We start from the raw sequence: 19,702 nt of genomic DNA on the forward strand, positions 1-19,702 counted from the left end.
TATATTGTCTGTAAACAGCCTTAAGTCTGTGGGTAACAATACTTTGTTGTGTCCATTACTTTATTCACCTGTATTTATGGTACTTGTTATCAACACTTCTGTTTGTTTATTGGAACCCGTTCGGTTTTCATTACAGGGATGGTTTGAAAAACCGTTGTGTAGTCGCCCAGCCTTCAAAAGCATGTTTTGAAGTTCAAAGTGATAGGTTGTGCACAGCGCACATCCTTGCAGACTTTTGAAATGAAGACTGTGTGCATTAACAGGTGTGTTTTACATTGGACCGGATAGGACAGGAAAAACACTTCTGTATACGCATTTTTGTTATCATTGACTCATGCTCTGTTTGGACACTACTTGGGTATGCTTTTACTGAGCTTGATTTCACAACTTTTTTTTCTCCAAAGGTTAGCATCTACCATAATCTTAAAAAAAGTTGTTTTTGGAAGATCCTCAAGAAATTCCAGAGGATTCAGCCAATTGACACGCAGGATCTCAGGCCCTCCCAGCTCCCTAACCTCTCCTACTGAGCGCTGGGGATTTCTGCGAGGGGAGGACGTATTCTCTGTCTCAACAGAGGGGCCTCTATATCTAGCGCTGCATGGCTCCTACCCCAGGGAGTCAAAGCACTTGTGTGTGACCTTTACAGAGTGTGCTGTTAAAATGGTTTTGGTAGCCACGGCAACATGCTGGTGGTCAGGTAAACCACCTGATTTTGCCTTTTATGAGGCTGAATTCCTTTCCCTTAATAACAGGAATTTGTCCTCATATGGGATGCCATTCCTTCTCAACAACCTGGGTATCAATTCCAATGGTTCCGGGTTCATGTTCTTTTGGTTTGGTACTTTTCCCTCCAAAGCGCCCAGGTGTATTTGAACAGCAGAATGCGTATTGTTCTTATCAGAGGTCCAAATAGGAGTGCATGTGTGCAGAGTGCAGTGCTGCTGTTTGGTTAGGCAGTAATGTTTGCCTCAAAACACGTTGTTGAGCTGACCTTGGCTCTGATTACTCTCCATTTCATTTTAAAGAAGCCCACATTCGTCGGTAATCCACAGCAATTGGGTCTGTCAGAACACTCTGGTAGCAGATTGTTTTTATGTGTGTAGCCTCTGACTTGTCCTCGCTCAGCTCCCACCACAGTAGGAATCATGCCGCGGCAGTACTTGGACAAACCCTGTCCTCATTTCCGTTTAGGCTTAAATAAAGCTTGGCAATAACCACTTTGTCTTGTGTAATTTATGTTCCCAGATTTTTACTTTCAAGAATGGAGGGCAGTGACAGGACCGCTATAAGCTCTGTGCCACAGCAGACAATCGAAGCAGTTGACCTTCATGTTGCTCCTTTTACCCAGGGTTGTTTTGTCTCTGCTCTCATGGAGTCCGGGCGTGTCCCTTGCTGGCCCAAAGCCCCAGCAAGCTCCGTCCCTGTTATTCTGTCAGGGTCTCTCTTTCCGTTGCCAACAATGTCCTTAAGTGTAATGCCGCTGTTTTTCTCTGCAAGTCTTTGATCTATTTCTTGTTGTCGCATGTCAGTACATCGCCAACCACAGTGTTTGTGTTGTTCAATGGATCTCAGACTGTTATTTACCGTACTTATGTTTTACAATGCTACAATATCTTACAGACCACTTTTAAACACTGTACTCTATGCAATCCTCTAGTGAATACACACATTTCGCTCAGTGAATGGAGAGAACATTAGGAGAGTTAATAATAAAACGTCTTGCTAGCTTGTGAAGCTAGTTTTGTATTTCCTCTGGGCTTGAAGGAACAATCCATTCGATCCCTTTCCTTGCTTACGTAGTGTGCGTATTAATGTAGCCCCCAGCAGGGATGGGTTTACATTCCCTTCCACCCTGATTGTCCCTGTGCCTTCCCTTGTGCCGTGGGTGCAAACCCTAACCTTGTCGTCTCCACGTCAGGTTTCTGAGGTCATCAGCAGCATTCGCCAAGTGTCCAAATCGGCACTGAAGGGTGACGCCAAACCCAAACAGGAGACGGACGAAGCCTTCTACAACTCCCAGAAGTACGAGGTCCTGTACTGCGGCAAGGTGAGAGAAAGACTGCAGTGTCGTGTGTTAAAGCTGCTCTAGGTAAGATTCTACCATGCCGGAGAGAGAGAGAGAGAGAGCAGTTAAAAGAGCAGAAGAGGACACCATTTTGGGAACAAACAACCCCTAAAAGAGGTCCCTTCACCCTCTGCTCCCTCCTTCCCTACGTTTCTCCACCATTGAGTGTTCCAATCACTGACCTGTGATTGACGGGCAGGGTGGATTACCTGAACCAATCAGGGAAACTCGAAACAGACACTGTCACAAAGCATTCCACTGATTAATAGCGGACAGATGGCTATGCCTTTACGATCAAATCACAAGCCAACAATGGCTCCCAAATCTCACACCACCTTTTTAAATGTCAAAAGATAATGAAGGCTGAGACCTTAACCAAAGCAAACACCTCCTAGGTGACGGTGGGCCAGAAGAAGGCCCCCACCACGCTGGTGGACGACTGCATCGAGAAGTTCCGACAGCACGAGGTGGACCGGAAGCGCCAGCGTCTGCTCAGCGGGCAGCGGGCCTCCGCCGACGGCAGCCCGGTGGAGTTCACCGTGGGCGGGGAGGGGGACCCCCTGTCTGCCGTCCTCAACGAGAGCCCGGAGGACATGGACAGCCTCCAGGCGGAGCTCCCGGACGCCCGAGGTGAGGCCCCCTCCGGAACACTCTGTGTCGATTTGAGTTTTTCCTTCAAATTATTTTTAGATGAGGGCCGCTACAATCGCTGAGTGTGTGCGCACCTTGCCCTTGGTGTTGCCCCGGCATGGCCGTTTCTTTCCTAAATTGAATGGAATGAAAAAGAATTCAAGGAGGAAGTTAGTCTTATTCTGTGTAACACTTATGCTGCCCGGATCGATGCTATGTACAACAAGAGCTACGCAGCATGTATAATAAAACATTAGACCTGTATGGCGCTTTTCTAAATACTGAAAGACGCTTTACAGAGTGAATCCAAAATAAAATCCTTTAATAAGGATGTTTATAAGTAAAACTATAGAATAGTAGGAGGGAGAGAAGGGAAGGAGGTTATGTTGTGAAGGTCATCTTAAAAAGGTGGGTTTTGAGGGCCTGTTTGAATGAAGTGTGAGTGTGTTAGCCTGTCGGATGTGGTTGGGGAGGGAGTTCAAGAGGGAGGACTCTCTTATCAAGATGCTTCAATGATGGCATCAAGCAGTTGAGTGTGTGTGCGTGCATGCATATGACTGTGTGTGCGTTCGTGCATGGGTGCATATGAATGTGTGCGTGAGTGCGCATCAATGTGTGTGCGCATTTGACTTTTTCATGCGTGCCCATGACTGTGTGTGCATGCATTTGACTGTGTGCGTGCGTGCATATGACTGTGCGTGCATAAGACTGTTTGATGCGTGCACATCACTGTTTGTGTTTGCATGCGTGCATATTAATAACTGTGCATTTGACTGTGTGTGCGTGCGTGTGTGCGTGCATGCATATGAATTTGTGTGTGTGCCTGTGAATCAACGTACACGTGCGTGTGTGCGTGCATATGACTGTTTGTTGCAGGCAGATGACTGTGTGTGCATGCGTACTCATCAATGTGTGCGTGCATATGACTCTTTGCTGCGTGCTCATGACTGTGTGTGTGCGTGCACATGACTGTGTGTGCGTGCATGCATATGACCGTGTGTGCGTGCGTGCGTGCGCATCAATATGTGCGTGCATACGACTGTTTGATGCGTGCACATGACTGTTTGTGTTTGCGTGCGTGCATATAACTGTGTGTGTGCGTGCATGCATATGAATTTGTGTGTGCCTGTGTATCAACGTACACGTGCACATGACTGTGTGTGCGTGCGTGCGCATCAATGTCTGCGTGCCGTGCATATGACTGTTTGTTGCGTGCAGATGATTGTGCGTTCGATACGTGCACATGACTGTGGGTGTGCGTGCATATGACTGTGTGCATGCGTGCGCATCAATGTGTGTGTGCATGCGACTCTTTGATGCGTGCACATGACTGTGGTTTGTGTGTGCGTGCTCGGTATGACCTTGTGTGTGCGTGCGTGTGACCTTGTGCGTGTGTCCGTCCGTGCCCCACGCCACCAGGAAGGAGCCTGTCCGGCAGCGCCAGCCAGGGCAGCCTGAGGGGCGGTTTCCCAGAATGCATCCTGGAGGACTCCGGCTTCGAGGAGCAGCAGGAGTTCCGCACGCGCTGCAGCAGCCTGGCGGGCGGCATACAGAGGCGGCCCCGGGAGACGGCCATGATGCCGCCCGCGCGCCGCCGCCATGCCAGCGCGCCCAATCACGTGCAGCCGTCCGACGCCGACAAGAACCGCACCATGCTCTTCCAGGTACGCCGGCGTCGACCAATCAGGGACGGGTTAGAATTCTCACAACAAAAGTATTTTCTTCAAGTCTAATTATTGACAATTTCACACACAAATTATATTAACTAAAAAAATAATGGACAAAATAACCCTAACCCTAACCCTAAGAAACATGAGGAGTTATTGAGCCTTTTAGTTCAAGTTAAGACTTTATTAATTTCCAGAGGCTAAATAGTTTTGCATTGAAAGTGCAGCACAGTAACAGACATTGTACAACAGTATGGAGATTTGTTTGTTTTATTTATGATTATTGCACAGGGGTTGTGCACAGTACATATACTGTATTGCACCCGATAAAGCTTGGAGCTCATTTTCATCTGTCGTCCCTTAGCAGGAGCCCTGTAAACACCATGCCCCATAAATGTTTTAATAAAAATAATCGGGACATAAGATATTTATGGAGCATATACACAGAGAAATAAAGTGTTAGAAAATAAATGATTGCAGTAACAAAATACACAAACATTTTATGATAATACGGAGGAACTAGATACCCTCAGCAGCCGAAGGCAAGTCATTATTAAGAACAGACAATAATAATATAAAAGTTAAGAGCAGACAAGTGATGCAGTTAACCTGATAAAACAACGACACACCTGTGCATCACAGAAAGTAAATAACAGATCGTCCGAGTATAATGTAATGACGTAAGTCAAGGTCCATCTTTCCCCATGATCCAGGCTATTATTGTTAATAGCTTTAGGCCTATCCGTGCCTTCGATGTGTTGCTCTTCTGACGGTACCAACACACGGGTCGCCATAACAACACACAATATCACACAGAATTGTGAGCGAACATGCCGAAGAAGGTGCAAGCACATGCTTTTATGAGGAACCATGGGATCCATTCATATGTGGTGGGACTCAATGGCTTACAGCCCGCTGAGGGGAATGAATGGTATATGCTTGTTCTGGATGGATGGAGGAAGCGACGACAGGGAATGTAATGAAAGGTTTCAAATGGCCCCACTCATTCGATGTCCTCAGAATTATTGTCTAGTTTTACAGATACAAATTACATTTCCCCCCTTTTATTATTTAGAAGCACTGACAACCTATTTGTTATCAGTCACATGTCGTTTGTATAATTGGGTTAAACACTCTGCCTTCTGCTCCTCTAGAATAAACGGAATGGCTGCTGGCTTCAGCTCTGTTTGTCATTCAATCCCTTTCTACATTTAGCCCAGTCGGCTGGCGGCTGTAGTGGCCGGTATAGCAGGCTGTAAATCATTCTAATGGGGGCTGGGTTGGAGTCGCAGACTGCAACGTAGACCATTCCTGCCTCACGTTGAGAGCCACTACCCATGAGGAGTTGGGCTTTATTTTTGTTGTTGTTGTTGTTGTTGTTGTTGTTGTTGTTAACTATTAACACTGGTCCCACACACTGGGATACCCTTTTTCATGACTAGCATTGAGCCCAAACAAACCCTTTGCCATTCCCCATACACTCATCCATTTAGCATGTATATTCGCTGGATGAAAAGGAAGGCTAATATTAGGGCCATAGAAATAGAGCTAATATTAGCTGGCTAAAGTGGAGCTAATATGGAAAAGTAGTACACTGCACTCAACATGAAACTCTGCAGTCAATTATGGGAAAAATAATTTACCCAGGAACGGTGACCTTGATTTTGTGTTGCTGTATTGAGTGTGTCTGAAAATACACTGAAGGAGACTTTCGTTATGAGAAACCGAGGAGAGTGCAGGGAGTGTAATGTGGTTTCTCATAAAGCTGCTTGTAACCATCACACATGAAGGTCAAATACCTGATTGAGCGGTGCTCTGTCTGCTCTGGCCTTGGTCTTGTTTTACTTCACAGGTGGGCCGGTTTGAAGTGAACCTCATCAGTCCGGACAGTAAATCAGTGGTGCTGGAGAAGAACTTTAAGGATATATCGTCCTGCTCTCAGGTTAGATTGACTGCCTTTGGCTTTCATTACACTGAATCGCATCCCTTCGGACTCTGTTACGGTCCCGACACGAAGCTAAGACGCTGCGATTTAATAATTTTTTGGTCACATTCTCCCTCCTTAGATCCTGTGTTACAGCTGCAAAGTCTCTTATTGTTTTTCAAAAAATTCTTCTGCATGAATGTTTTGAGCACTCTAACCTTTTAGATTTTCATTAAAAACAATAGCACTGTTGGAATTGAGCTTTTCCTTTGCTGTTGTGCAAAGACAATCGCTGACCCCCCTTGTGTTCCTGACCTGACGTCTCCTACAGGGGATAAAGCAGACTGACCACTTTGGATTCATCTGTCGTGACCCGGTAGAGTCCGGCCCCAGCCAGTATGTGTGCTTTGTCTTCCAGTGTGCCAATGAGTCCCTGGTGAGTCACCGTGACATGACAAGACTTCTTCCAAAACAAACCGACTTCCTGTCCTTAAACTCAAGCCCTTTTTGTTATTGTTAATGGTTATTCAATCCTGAGCCTGTTTTCCTCTCTGTGTGTGTGTGTGTGTGTGTGTGTGTGTGTGTGTGTGTGTGTGTGTGTGTGTGTGTGTGTGTGTGTGTGTGTGTGTGTGTGTGTGTGTGTGTGTGTGTGTGTGTGCATGCCTGTGTTTGGGTGTGTGGGTGTTTTTGTGCACGTGTGTGTGTGTGTGTGTGTTTGTGTTTTTGTGCGCCTGTGTGTGTTTGTGTGTTTGCGAGTGTGCGTGTTTTTGTGCGCCTGTTTGTGTACCTGTGTTTGTTTTGGTGTGTGTTTTTGTGCGCCTGTTGGTGTACGTGTGTTTGTCTTCGTGTGTGTGTGTCAGGTGGACGAGGTGATGCTGACCCTGAAGCAGGCCTTCAGTACGGCTGCCACCCTGCAGAGCAACAAGACTCCGGTGCAGCTGTGTGAAGCCTGCCCCATGCACGGCCTGCACAAGCTCTGTGAGAGGATCGAGGGTGAGGGCACGCACGCACACACACACAGAAACACACACACACACAGACGGACAGACAGACACAGACACAGACACGCACACGCACACGCACACACACACACACACACACAGACACACACACACACACACACACAGGCGGACAGACACACAGACACACACACACACACACACACAGACAGACAGAAACACAGACAGACGCACACAGACAGACGGACAGACACACAGACACACACACAGACGGACAGACACACAGACAGATACACACACAGACGGACGGACAGACACAACCAGATAGATAGACAGACACAACCAGATAGACAGACAGGCAGACACAACCAGACAGACAGACAGACACAAGCAGACAGACACAAGCAGACAGACAGACAGACAGACAGACAGACAGATAGACGTGCATGCACACAATGCCTCCTATCTCCCCTTATAGTTTTTTTTATAGCAGACTCTTATTACTCTGTGGCTGTTGAAGCCGTCTAACCAGTCTTCTGGATCCCTCCGTGTGTTCCAGGCCTTTACCCTCCCAAGGCCAAGATTGGCATCCAGAAATACCTCTCGCAAATGAGCGAGAACGAGCAGGTGGACATTTTCGAGCGAGTTACGGTGAGCATCGACACCTTCCCTCGCAGAGGGAAGGGAAAACGTTTTGCTTTGACGGGTAGAGGCGGTGAACTATTAACCAGCGTTTGGTGATTGATTGGTGGACACGGCTCATCGTAAGAACTGAAAGTACCCGGCTTCACCTTTCGTTCTACTGTTGTGCTTCCAGCGGCTGAGCACTAACAAAGTGCCCATGTGTCTGTGTCCCCTGCCCGCAGAAAATGAAGCCCTCGTCGGAGCAAGAGGAGAACGAGGTGGTGATCCTTCATCTCAGAACGCTGTGTGAAACCAAACAGAAGTCCCACCTCCACATCGGCGAGTGCCCGCAGGTAACGACAGACACGGTACAAGCTTGTGTGTGGCGAGGTGTGGGGGGGGGGAGAGCTTTATGAATCGATAGACATGCTGAATCACGTCGCAATCCAGCAACCGTTGATACTGCAATCCTCCCTCTCCTTTTCTGTCTGGTGCACGCCAATGTCCTGTCCCCTCCCGTGACACTCGATAAACATGTCCTAAAGAATTGAGATTAATCTTGATAAATTAAGTGTCTGCAGGTTAGTACTTTACTCAATGTGTTTGGAGGACTTCTAAAGGTGAAAAGTCCTTCATTTGAGCTGGCTGCAGATTGGGACCTCTTCCAAAGAAATCTGGATTTCCAAGGTTGCATTCAGTTGGAGGTCACCCAATTCCAGTTGGAGGATCTCGGTTCAGAAACAATGACAACTTTATGCTCTTATGTGTTAGCCCCGCCCACACCTACAGAAACGACTTCCAGCACGCAAACAAATGTAAATCCCTCAGTTCATATTTCAGGATTTCTAAATTATAGACTTATATTAAAAGCCCCCGAAGAGTCTACTGTTGGTAAAATAAGTGGTGCTTGACTTCTCTTGCCCGAAATGATGGTTAGATTTCATAATCCATCATTTTCAGTGTGCGATTGGTAATGCCTTTTGAAGCCTGCCGTGAGGGCATACCTTTCAGAGTCAACCTACCTTGACCTTGATGTTCGATGGAACATAACTGCCTCAGCTGAAATCGATGGCATATTCCAGTTTCCGATTGCGCTGCACTTCAACGTGTCTTACTAACCACTACATGACGCAGGACTATGTGCCTTAGGACACATTTATTATTATTACTGTGTGAGAGTGGATTCAGTTTTGTCTCGCTTTCGGTCTGCCAAAAATAAAGAACAGGAGTTATTCAACAAGGGCCTATGTACCATGGCCGCCTTCCTGTTACATTGTGTAGCATGCTGTCACATTGTGTAGAATGCTGTCACATTGTGTAGCATGCTGTTGCATTGTGTACCATGCTGTCATATTGTGTAGCATGCTGTTACATCGTGTAGCATGCTGTTACATTGTGTACCATGCTGTCATACTGTGTAGCATGCTGTTTCATTGTGTAGCATGGTGTTACATTGTGGACCATGCTGTTACATTGTGTCCCCTGGCCCCCATGCTGATATATTGTGTTGCGATGGTGTTACATTGTGCACCCCGGCCCCCCATACTGATATGTTGTGTTGCGATGGTGTTACATTGTGTCCCCTGGCCCCCCATGCTGACATGTTGTGTTGCGATGCTGTTACATTGTGTACCCTGGCCCCCCATGCTGACATGTTGTGTTACGATGCTGTTACATTGTGTCCCCTGGCCCCCCATGCTGATATGTTGTGTTGCGATGCTGTTACATTGTGTCCCCTGGCCCCCCATGCTGATATGTTGTGTTGCGATGGTGTTACATTGTGTCCCCTGGCCCCCCATGCTGATATGTTGTGTTGCGATGCTGTTACATTGTGTCCCCTGGCCCCCCATGCTGATATGTTGTGTTGCGATGGTGTTACATTGTGTCCCCTGGCCCCCCCATGCTGATATGTTGTGTTGCGATGGTGTTACATTGTGTCCCCTGGCCCCCCATGCTGATATGTTGTGTTGCGATGGTGTTACATTGTGTCCCCTGGCCCCCCATGCTGATATGTTGTGTTGCGATGGTTTCGTGACAGAACTCGCCAAACAGCGCAGCGGGAGACGGCGCCGGTGGTCGTTTCAAACTGGACGCCCTGAAGAACAAAGCTCGCACCTCTCTCACCAGCTCCCTGGAGAACATCTTCACGCGGGTACGCTGCCGTTTCATCTTCCAGATCCCCCATCTCGCAAAGTTTGATTTGCTTTTACTTTCCCGTTTCATCTTTTCAGAGGAGCTCCCTGTCCTCCTTTCCAATTTGTATGCCGACGGCCTGTGTGTGTGTGTGTGTGTGTGTGTGTGTGTGTGTGTGTGTGTGTGTGTGTGTGTGTGTGTGTGTGTGTGTGTGTGTGTGTGTGTGTGTGTGTGTGTGTGTGTGTGCACACGCCTGTGTTCTTTCTGTATCATTGTCCTCCATGGGGATTTGGGGCTGACCCATATCTGCTAGTAAGGGTTCCTATACTTCCATCATCAACAGAGTCCTGTGATACAATACCTTGTTAGAGAGAGAGAATGGGTCAAACAATGACCTGCCAACACAAGTTAGAGCTTTTTATATCCAGTTTTTTTCTGATTTCACAAGCCAGCAATAGTGGTTGTTTCATTCAATGTGAGTTAGTGGTTAATAATTCACAATAGATCCCCCTTCCCAAATGAACTATCATGGCCATCTTCATTTGACCAACTTGAATCTGCCTTTAATATTGATTATCCTCTGTGTTTAATGATTCATAATTTATAATATTGAGAATAGCATTTAATAAAAATCCACAGTGCCTGTAGTAAAAAAATATCAGAAGCTGTCGTACTTTTCTATGTGGTCTGTGTACATTTTGACACCCTGTTTAACTGAGCAGTACTTGCCCCATCTCCCGTCTCCCCAGGGTGCCAGCCGGATGCGCGACCGCCTGGGGAGCATCGGTAGCATGAGCAGCTTCGACAGAGTGAGTGTTTCATCGCCACGGTGACGGGAGCGATGGCTCCCAGGAACCCCTTTGCTCAGCAGCTCGGGGAATATGTTTTTCTGTCTCTTATTTTGAACCAACGCTATGTTAACAAAACGTTAAATACTGTTAAGGAGGGAGGACGAGAGTGAGGAAGAGAGCGGGAGAGATGGACTCTGGACGGCTGACTTGTGTATAAACCAAGACTCTTGCTCATCCATCAAAGAGAAAACCTTTTGGTTTTTTGTGTGTGGAATTTGTTGAAAGGTTATTCTGGGATGTTTCTCCGAAGCCGTCTGTAGATAAACAGCGCAGTAGGCGTGGGTGTGAGCGTGTTTGTGGATCTGTCAGTCGACCAATTTGGGAAGAAGGGCCTCCATTATGTCGTGGCAGGGCGGCATATGAGGGAGCTGTGTGATCAGAGTCAACCCCTGGATCTCCGTTCCATAACTCCAAATAAATAAGAAGGGGTCTGAGGCTGTTATAATCATACTAAACACACAAGATGTGATTCAGGACATGACATTTAGTTTATTCACTTTCTGGTTTTTGGTTTGGAATGGAGATGGCTGGAAATGCTGAATATCTATTTACCCCCATACACCCTGCTACCAGGTCTCTCTCACACACACACACACACACACACACACACACACACACACACACACACACACACACACACACACACACACACAGAGACACACACACGCCCCTGCCCCAGCCGCTTGCTTCGGCTTCAGGTCCTCTCTGACCCTACCTCCTGCGTCCGTCTCTGTTGGAAGCGGTCCGTGTAGCCCTGAGCCCTGTGAGAGGCTCAGGATGCAGGAGCTCCACGCGAGCGAGGGAACAAAGCCAGGATGTGCAGGCCTGTGTGTGTGTGTGTGTGTGCACAGCCAGAGGGCCGTGCCTCCGTCCACTTCCTCCTTCGAGGATAGTAAACAGGACCTTAAGGCATGCTTGAGAAAGGAACCAGCACGCTCTCTTTTGGTAATGTGTTGTTCTCCTATCGCAATCTGCGTGCTTAGCACGTGTTTGGTGCTCTGTGATTGACTGTCTGCATCGGCGCTCAGTAAGTTGGGTCCATATTTGGTGAACGATCTCACAATCTCTCGATCCAGAAGTCTTAACAAGGGCAAAAGCCGTGGTAGGTAACTGATTATAGGAAGTGTGCGGCTTAGGTGCGTCTTCCCCATCATGAAGTATTGGGTCACGATGCTGTAACTTTTTGCTCTCCGCTAAACAGAAAGTGTCACTGCACGGGTCTGTCAGACTGCTGAGCGGGAGGTCTGTGGGGAAGCGTGTGGGGGGAAACAGATTGGAAGGCTTTTGGATACGACCGGAGCTCCCCCAAAGGGCTGCCCCACCAATTGCGTGTGGTTCTGCGAGCCACAGGACGTTGGCCATTTGAATACAATAGCTGCGGGAGCATGTTGTGTGAAGAGGCACGGGGTTGGCGCTAGAGCTACGAGGGTGTGTGGTAGGAGCTCGGTCGCCCGTGAAGGTGTTTTGCTGAGGTGAGTACAGCGCTGGACTGGAGATTTGGGACGTGCTTCCAAGAGGATTTGGTTGTTTATGTTCCCTTCCGTCAAGTCAAGTGTAGTCATCCTTTTTATTATTTTTTTCCTTTTAATTGCTTGAATAATTGACTTGTTATTCCCAGATCTGTGTATGTAAAAATAAAAAAATAAATTGAAATTCTATTCCGGTACAATCATTGACAGAGCGCACCGGGTAAACGTCATCCCTGTTTGACCTCTGACCTCAGCAGGACGAGGAGTCCCCGGGTCACTCCCCGCCAGCGCCCGCGTCGCCGTCCGGTTTCCAAGACGACGACCCGGGGGCCGAGGGCCTGCAGTTCCGCCGGCGCGCCCACACCTTCAGCCACCCCCCCGTCAAGAAGCGCATCTCCTTCGAGGGCCCGCCGGCCAACCAGAGCAAGCACCCCCCGCTCCGTCGGCAGCAGTCATTGGCTCCCGAGCTACTGCAGCACAGGTAACCGGGGGCGACCCCCGACCCCCCGCCATCCCCCCCCCTCCCTAGTGTGCGTTCAAAGTCCGAGGTTAAGCATCTGCGTTCCCATGGCGACATCCGTCAAATGCTCTGTTTATTTTTTCCCGGGGGGGCGTAATCGCTGTACCAGACACAGTTTGTTGTTGATCTTTAATACAAACAAACTAATGTAAAGCTAACATCATGGGATGTCTAAACCTAACCCCCCTTACCCCAATGAAGGATTCCGAAACTAACCGTTGACCTTTGACCTAAACAGGCAATGTTGAGCTGAGAAATCCCCCTCAGTAATCGGCTCCGAACCGCGTTACCGTCCCCTGAACAAAAGCCCCACCAGTCACTTCCTGTCACTGTGTTCTTCTGTCCCCATGCTTTGATATCCCGTTAACATATCCTTAACATTTCATTTGTTTTTGTTTTTGTGGCGTCGTCCTTGCTCCGTTGTCGTTCGTCCCAGTCCCGCGGGCGTGTCGCGAACCCGAAGCGTCTCGGAGAGCGAGACCTCCTCCTTCAGCCTCGCTTCCTCCTTCTCCGCTCCCACTTTCCTGAAAAGCTTTTACCAAGGCTCTCTGGGCTCGCTGGCAGACAGTGGGAGTCTCAAGAGGTGAGAGGGGCCTCCCCCAACGCCCTGCTTTGAAGCCTCCGCAAAGCATGGGTCTGGGTTTCAGATACACACCCACAGGGCTGTGGAGGAGCAACGCTATAGGCTGGACGGCTGGGAGACACTCCAAGGGAGGGTCATTATTGTGTTTTAACAACGGTCAGCTTTCGACTCTTTTTATCACCATTCCCGCCCCTTATCAACACGCTACGTCTTCCTTTTCTCTTATTCACGAGGGAAAAAAAAAACAATGTCTCCCTCCTTCGCTCTTTTCTTCTTCTTCTTCTTCTTCTCTGGTTTCTGCAGCTCCGCGGACCTAGTTGCCTCTTCCTCTTCCCCCCCCCCCCCCCCCCCCCCCCCCCAAGTAGGAAGGGATGCTGAATGGCACTGTGTCTCGCCTGACCCGCATGCGGATGCACGGGGTTGTTTTGCATGCATAGACCATAACCCCGGAATGTGAGCGCCTCTATTAACCGCACACTGGCTGCCCTGTTGATTTCAAGACGAATCGGTTTGTTGTGAGTCCTCGACTTGATTTCAAGTTGAGCACTTTGGCCATCGGCGTCAGTAAGACGCGGTAAATCGATGTTGCCTTGGTAATCGTGTCGCTGTTTGATGAGTAGCTTAAGCGGTTGCCTTCTGGCACCCTAGGGATCAACAGACTGTATTGATCCTTGATAAGGCTACATCAGCACTGTTTGGAGGGCAGCAACAGGCCACCAACATACAAGGGGGAAAGAACTGTGTGTTCCAAATAAATGTCACATAGTGACAAAATAAAATATATATCTATAAATATATTCACAGAATATATATATATATATATATATAAAGATATATATATTTTTAAAACCTGTGTATGGTTCTTGGTTACATATAACAGTTTGCTTAAGACTTTTAAATATGCTGACTAATGTTTAAAATTAAGATGTATATTTTCCTTCATCGAGGCATTTTGTTTATTAATGCCACAATAAGGAAGCAGCTTGTACCCCAACTGCTGTCGTTGTTAGTTTTGATATTTTTTGTGTAATCAATAACACAACTCCCTTCATACGTCTTTTCTTAATAACCTCCAACTGTGACACCAACAGTTGAGTCTCAAGGATGTCTGCGATAACAAATCAGCGACTCTGGCCTCCCTCTCTGAGGTCATTTCCTGTTATTCTCTAACCACAGGACCAGACAGAGTGGTGTGTGCTGAGCAAGCTCACCCATGGCTCATCATGTTATCTCTTGCATAAGGGCATAACTGCCTGTTAAGCTTTTTCACTGTTGAAACGGGAGTTGGAAAAGTGAAGTTTAGAAATTGGTCAACATTGCACATGAAAATTAGCACTTGGGCGCAATGTTATTGTGTTGTTTACTAACTAATTATAACCCCTTCACTTGCTTGATTAACAATCGCATGTGTGTGAGTCCCTAAATTAATTTTTCTGACTTTTATCGTCAAAAAGTCATTTTTGTTGTCATCTCCTTTGCCAAAATTGAGGGCAAAAGAGTAAAAATATGTTTTTTCTATCGAGAGTTTAGCTGTGTGTATATACTATGTTTGTGTCAGTGTGTGTATGTGTGTGCACATAGAGGTTTTTCTTCACATGTTTTTGGTACACACTGTATATCAACTAATGATTATCAGGGACCTAGAAATTATATTTTGGTTCCGTTGTCCAAAGAATCACTGTTTTGGTTTCAGACATGGTCAAATTACGCAAAAAAACTTAAAGTTAAAAGTAGGACGCTGTAAGGATGTACTCTAAGGTCTGTTTAGCTGCCTGCTGATCAGTTTGACCCTTGCCTAAGAATAAGGGTCCATCTGTTACAGCTTATCACCTCATCTGTTCCTACTAGAAGCTACTAGAACATACTTGTTGGGGTATGGAATGCATATCATACCGCAGTTTAGCCATATCTAAATGGGATCATTTTTTGTTCCACTGGCTAAACCGTGCAACCCCACTGCCAAAATCCACTTCTCGCTAAGTAGCAATGAAAACATAATTTTTCTACATCTCATGCTTCTTCATAAGCATGACTCCCTTCCCGGGACGGGACCACCGATAAATTAATAAATTCCAGAACGCCGACTTCATAAATCAGCCCGCGACGGAGTAGAGTATTACTCTCCATTTATGAACCGTTCTCTCGCACTGCGTTTGTTCCGCAGCCAACCTTTCCAGTGACAAGCAGTGTGCTAGCACTAAAAGCTCACACTGTCTTTCACACGTCGTAACACCGCATCCCTGCCAACACACAACAAAGCATCCTCCCGTCCACGATGAAGACGCTGTCCACTTAATATTATACTAATACTTGTCTCATATTATATTCATACCATACTGGTTATACTCCCGTGGTGATCAGCCAACGTGGGCCTCTGCCAGGACGGGATTCCCAGTTATGGTTCTGCGTCGCACCTTCGAGTGCGACGCAGTTTTGCATGTTTTGCTGCGGTGTGCGTTAGGCACGGCCGCCATCACCTGCCTGTGCCGGTGACCTAGCCCCACCACAGTGTAGCACCAGCGGCGTACCCACGGAGTAGTACCCAGGGATCAGTACCCACAGCGTAGCACCCGGGGCGCAGCGCCACGGTGGCTATTCGACGTGGATGCACGAAGGAGGCTTAAGCTAGAACGTATGTCAGCTGAGAAACCCAGGATGTTTGTTTGGGGTCGCTTTTGTTAGATGACTTGAGGTCATGGTGCTGTATCTCACCGCGCGGGTGTATTGGTGGCTGATGGTTGTCTCCCCTCCGGCAGCAATGGGGAGGGCAGGAAGAGGACCCTGTCGGCCTGCAGCAACGACTCTGTAGGCGCAGCGGAGGTCGCGACCCCCCGCAAGGTCTCCTGGAGGCAGAAGATCTTCCTGAGAGTCGCCTCGCCCATGAACAAGCTGCCCGCGTCCATGCAGGACCCAGGTGAAGACGCACGCACACATGCAGGCAGACTCTCACACACACACACACACACACACACACACACACACACACACACACACACACACACACACACACACACACACACACACACACACACACACACACAGCTTTGTTAAAAGTTTGAAGACACTCGACGAGGTGCAAATGGCCTGTGCATGTGAGATCATAGGACGGTTAACATTTTCCCTATTTAATTATGGTCTGACAGCATGTGAGCACTTTTGACAAGAAAACAGCATATTTACAGAGTAGTTGACATCGGTATGTGGGCTTCAGCAGTTGAGCAAACACATAGTTGTTGGCTAACTTTAACCTCAGGAGATCAAGTATCTGAGTTACACACGAAGGAATGTATTCTTGGAAAGTAAAATCTGCCTGGACTATGTTGTGCGAAGTTCAAGGCGGTTATGAGGGAGCAAACGGTCAGAAGTTGAGGTGTGTAACAAATGTGTGATCAAATGGTACAGTGCGGGCAGGGAGTCGATGCCAATAATGCCGCAAAACATCACAACTGTAAGAGACCTGGCACTGAACACAGTAGACAGAGGATTGAAAGAAAAACGGTGGACACAATGAGATAAGGAGGACCGGGATTCCACATCGCTTAATGAGATTCTAATTGCTTGAAAACGAGCGTGGCGCTAACGAATGCATCGTGAATAACATTTTGATTTAACAAATGTAACCAAAAACCCAAAAAACATTTTAGAAGCTGAATAAAAAAGTTTAACTTTAGCATATAAGAAGAATTATTAATGAACGTCTTATCCGGTATGGAGCTCCAAGCTGACATGAGTTCTGACCCGGTGCTTTCAGACCCGTGTGAAGCCCGGGACCTGCTGCCCCTGTCCCCCCATCTGAGCCCCCTGGGCTGCCAGATGTCCCGCTCCACGTCCCAGGACGGCGGCCCCCCCGGGGGGCCCCCCCGGAGGACGGTGGCCGACTACCGGCTTCTGTGGAGGAACGCCATCCACCAGCAGATCCTGCTGCTGCGCATGGAGAAGGAGAACCAGAAGCTGGAGGGTGAGTCCCGAGTCACATGACGCCCCCGCCGCAGCCGATGACTGCGCTCCTTGTGACACGGTCGGACAGAGGGGCCTGCTCACTTGGGGAAAAACACAGAATTTAATAATAACAACAAATAGATTAAAACCTGCCTCGATTTGGGATGGTATCTCTTGCGGTCAGTGTGAACGTTTACTCCATTTATCTTCTGTGTTTTTGCTGTTGTCGTACGTTGAATGGGAAAGATATGCGTTGTGTAAACGATGTATGAATGTTTTTTTCCTTCTTTTTTTTTCGGCTGTCTACATAATGGGTCGAGGCGGAATTCCCTCCCTCCCCCCCCCCCACCGCCCACAGCCGGAGCTTGAGTGTTCCGAAGCACACGCTATATTTAGAGAGGCGTGTTTGGGCACACTACAAACAGATACACACAAACGCACACAGGTGGCCTGTTAGTAGGTCAAAGTGCATGGGAGAGTGTCTTCTTGTTTTCAACTTCGGTGTGAAATCAACACACACACACACACATTGTCTTTCATCTTAGATACATTTTCCGATCAGGGAATGGGATTTGAGAAAGGTTGCCCCCTATTGGTGTAAATAACAAAGTATCTTGCCATCAATGAAACTCTTTATTTCGACTCCTGGCACAAAGTGTTTGTGTGTGTGTGTGTGTGTGTGTGTGTGTGTGTGTGTGTGTGTGTGTGTGTGTGTGTGTGTGTGTGTGTGTGTGTGTGTGTGTGTGTGTGTGTGTGTGTGTGTGTGTGTGTGTGTGTGTGTGTGTGTGTGTGTGGATAGATACAGTTGTTGCTTTGAGGTCATAACAGTGAATACAAATTATATTTAAATAGAAAGCAAGGGAGGACGATGATTGTGTTTGGTTCAAGGAAAATTTGAAGCGTAGCTCTGGCAGTGTGGTGGTGGCGGGGGCAGCGGTGGTACTTACTACAAAACCAACCTCCTGCTTTCTATGTATTGCATGTTCAGGATCGCCCGCGTCTCTCCGTCTTTTGTGTTCATTTCTATTTGGCCGTTCGCTCAAAAATGCCCTTCGTATGGCCCCTCCATGCCCTAACCAGGCTTTGAACTGAAGATCTTTTCCTCCTCATGTGCTTATTGTGTGGTTCCTATCAATGGAGTGAGGGGTCGCCATAGCAACCGTACACTCTCCCCCCCCCCGCCCCCCGAAGAAGAGAGCATCTGAAGTCCCGGAGACTCTCTTTTAATCAGTTACATTCAATTGTTCGCCGAGTTCACTCAGTTGCGCTTAATCATTTACCCCAAGATCAATCAGTTACATTCAATTATTCCGAGGACGGTAAAAAAAACAAGAGATGTATTTTTGCTTGAATTGCCTCTCCTTACTTCCTGAAATGATTTGCTCTATTAACATTTTAAAAAGGTGCCAAAAAAGCTGACCTCAAACGGAGACCAAAAAAGATCAAAGGAAAACTCGTCGTAGACACGCATGATTTTTTGACGCTAAGATTTGTTTCAATTGGACGCACCATTAAGGTGTCTCTCCCGTGCTGCGTCTCGTTGTTTGTTCCAGCGAGTCGTGACGAGCTGCACATCCGCAAGGTGAAGCTGGACTACCAGGAGGTGGGCCCCTCCTCCAAGGAGGTGCTGGCCCAGTGGGAGAAGAGGCTGACCGCCCCGGGACGGACCACCGTACTGCAGCGCACTGAGGAGCTGCACTCTGCCCTCTGCCAGGGTGAGGGGGTGTGTGTGTGTGTGTGTGTGTGTGTGTGTGTGTGTGTGTGTGTGTGTGTGTGTGTGTGTGTGTGTGTGTGTGTGTGTGTGTGTGTGTGTGTGTGGGCAAGTTGAAGCATAACACTGAGAAGTACACCCGCTGTGTACTTTGCCTTGTGCCTTTGTGTGGGTGCGTGTGGGGGATTTCTACACTTTACTACAGATGGTCAAGTTTGTGTTTGCCAATCACGCGCTTACAGAGCCCCGCCTCCAGCAACATGATTGGTCGAAACATGAAGCGAAAGCGCTCGAAACGCCCCCCTTCGTCTAGATCCGAGCACATCTTCCATCGGGCGTTCGATAATTAGTCTAAAGTCTGAACGGGGGGCCTACATTAACCTTCATGTGAATTTGTTTTTCGGGTTTCCGTCATCGTTCCGTACTAAACGCTCCGGGACCTTTTCCCCGGTGTCCAGGCGTGCCTAAGGGCCGGCGCGGCGAGGTGTGGCTCCTCCTGTCCCACCAGCACCGCCTGCGCCACCGGCTGGACCAGCGCCAGCTCTTCCCCCCTGACACCCCCTACCAAGACCTGCTGAAGCAGCTCACGGCCCAGCAGCACGCCATCCTGGTGGATCTAGGTGGGCT

General features: G+C 48.0%; 1 protein-coding gene across 3 annotated transcripts in view; it reads left to right on the plus strand.

Annotated features, from left to right (window-relative positions):
• The window catches only part of tbc1d4 (TBC1 domain family, member 4), a 30,552-nt gene that overhangs the window by 5,613 nt on the left and 5,237 nt on the right, over nucleotides 1–19,702 (plus strand). Inside the window, exons 2-17 of one of the 3 annotated variants that reach the window (XM_056579435.1) lie at nucleotides 1,919–2,047; nucleotides 2,461–2,695; nucleotides 4,115–4,359; nucleotides 6,215–6,304; nucleotides 6,618–6,722; nucleotides 7,147–7,279; nucleotides 7,805–7,896; nucleotides 8,112–8,222; nucleotides 9,908–10,021; nucleotides 10,752–10,811; nucleotides 12,577–12,803; nucleotides 13,279–13,425; nucleotides 16,182–16,339; nucleotides 17,177–17,383; nucleotides 18,918–19,079; nucleotides 19,534–19,695. In XM_056579435.1, coding sequence (XP_056435410.1) covers nucleotides 1,919–2,047; nucleotides 2,461–2,695; nucleotides 4,115–4,359; nucleotides 6,215–6,304; nucleotides 6,618–6,722; nucleotides 7,147–7,279; nucleotides 7,805–7,896; nucleotides 8,112–8,222; nucleotides 9,908–10,021; nucleotides 10,752–10,811; nucleotides 12,577–12,803; nucleotides 13,279–13,425; nucleotides 16,182–16,339; nucleotides 17,177–17,383; nucleotides 18,918–19,079; nucleotides 19,534–19,695 — 2,377 coding nt within the window. The remainder of the gene's footprint in view (nucleotides 1–1,918; nucleotides 2,048–2,460; nucleotides 2,696–4,114; nucleotides 4,360–6,214; nucleotides 6,305–6,617; nucleotides 6,723–7,146; nucleotides 7,280–7,804; nucleotides 7,897–8,111; nucleotides 8,223–9,907; nucleotides 10,022–10,751; nucleotides 10,812–12,576; nucleotides 12,804–13,278; nucleotides 13,426–16,181; nucleotides 16,340–17,176; nucleotides 17,384–18,917; nucleotides 19,080–19,533; nucleotides 19,696–19,702) is intronic. The other 2 variants (XM_056579436.1, XM_056579437.1) reach the window with 2 other exon arrangements.

This window comes from Gadus chalcogrammus, chromosome 20 (assembly GCF_026213295.1).
Source record: "Gadus chalcogrammus isolate NIFS_2021 chromosome 20, NIFS_Gcha_1.0, whole genome shotgun sequence".
Lineage (NCBI taxonomy): Eukaryota > Metazoa > Chordata > Actinopteri > Gadiformes > Gadidae > Gadus > Gadus chalcogrammus.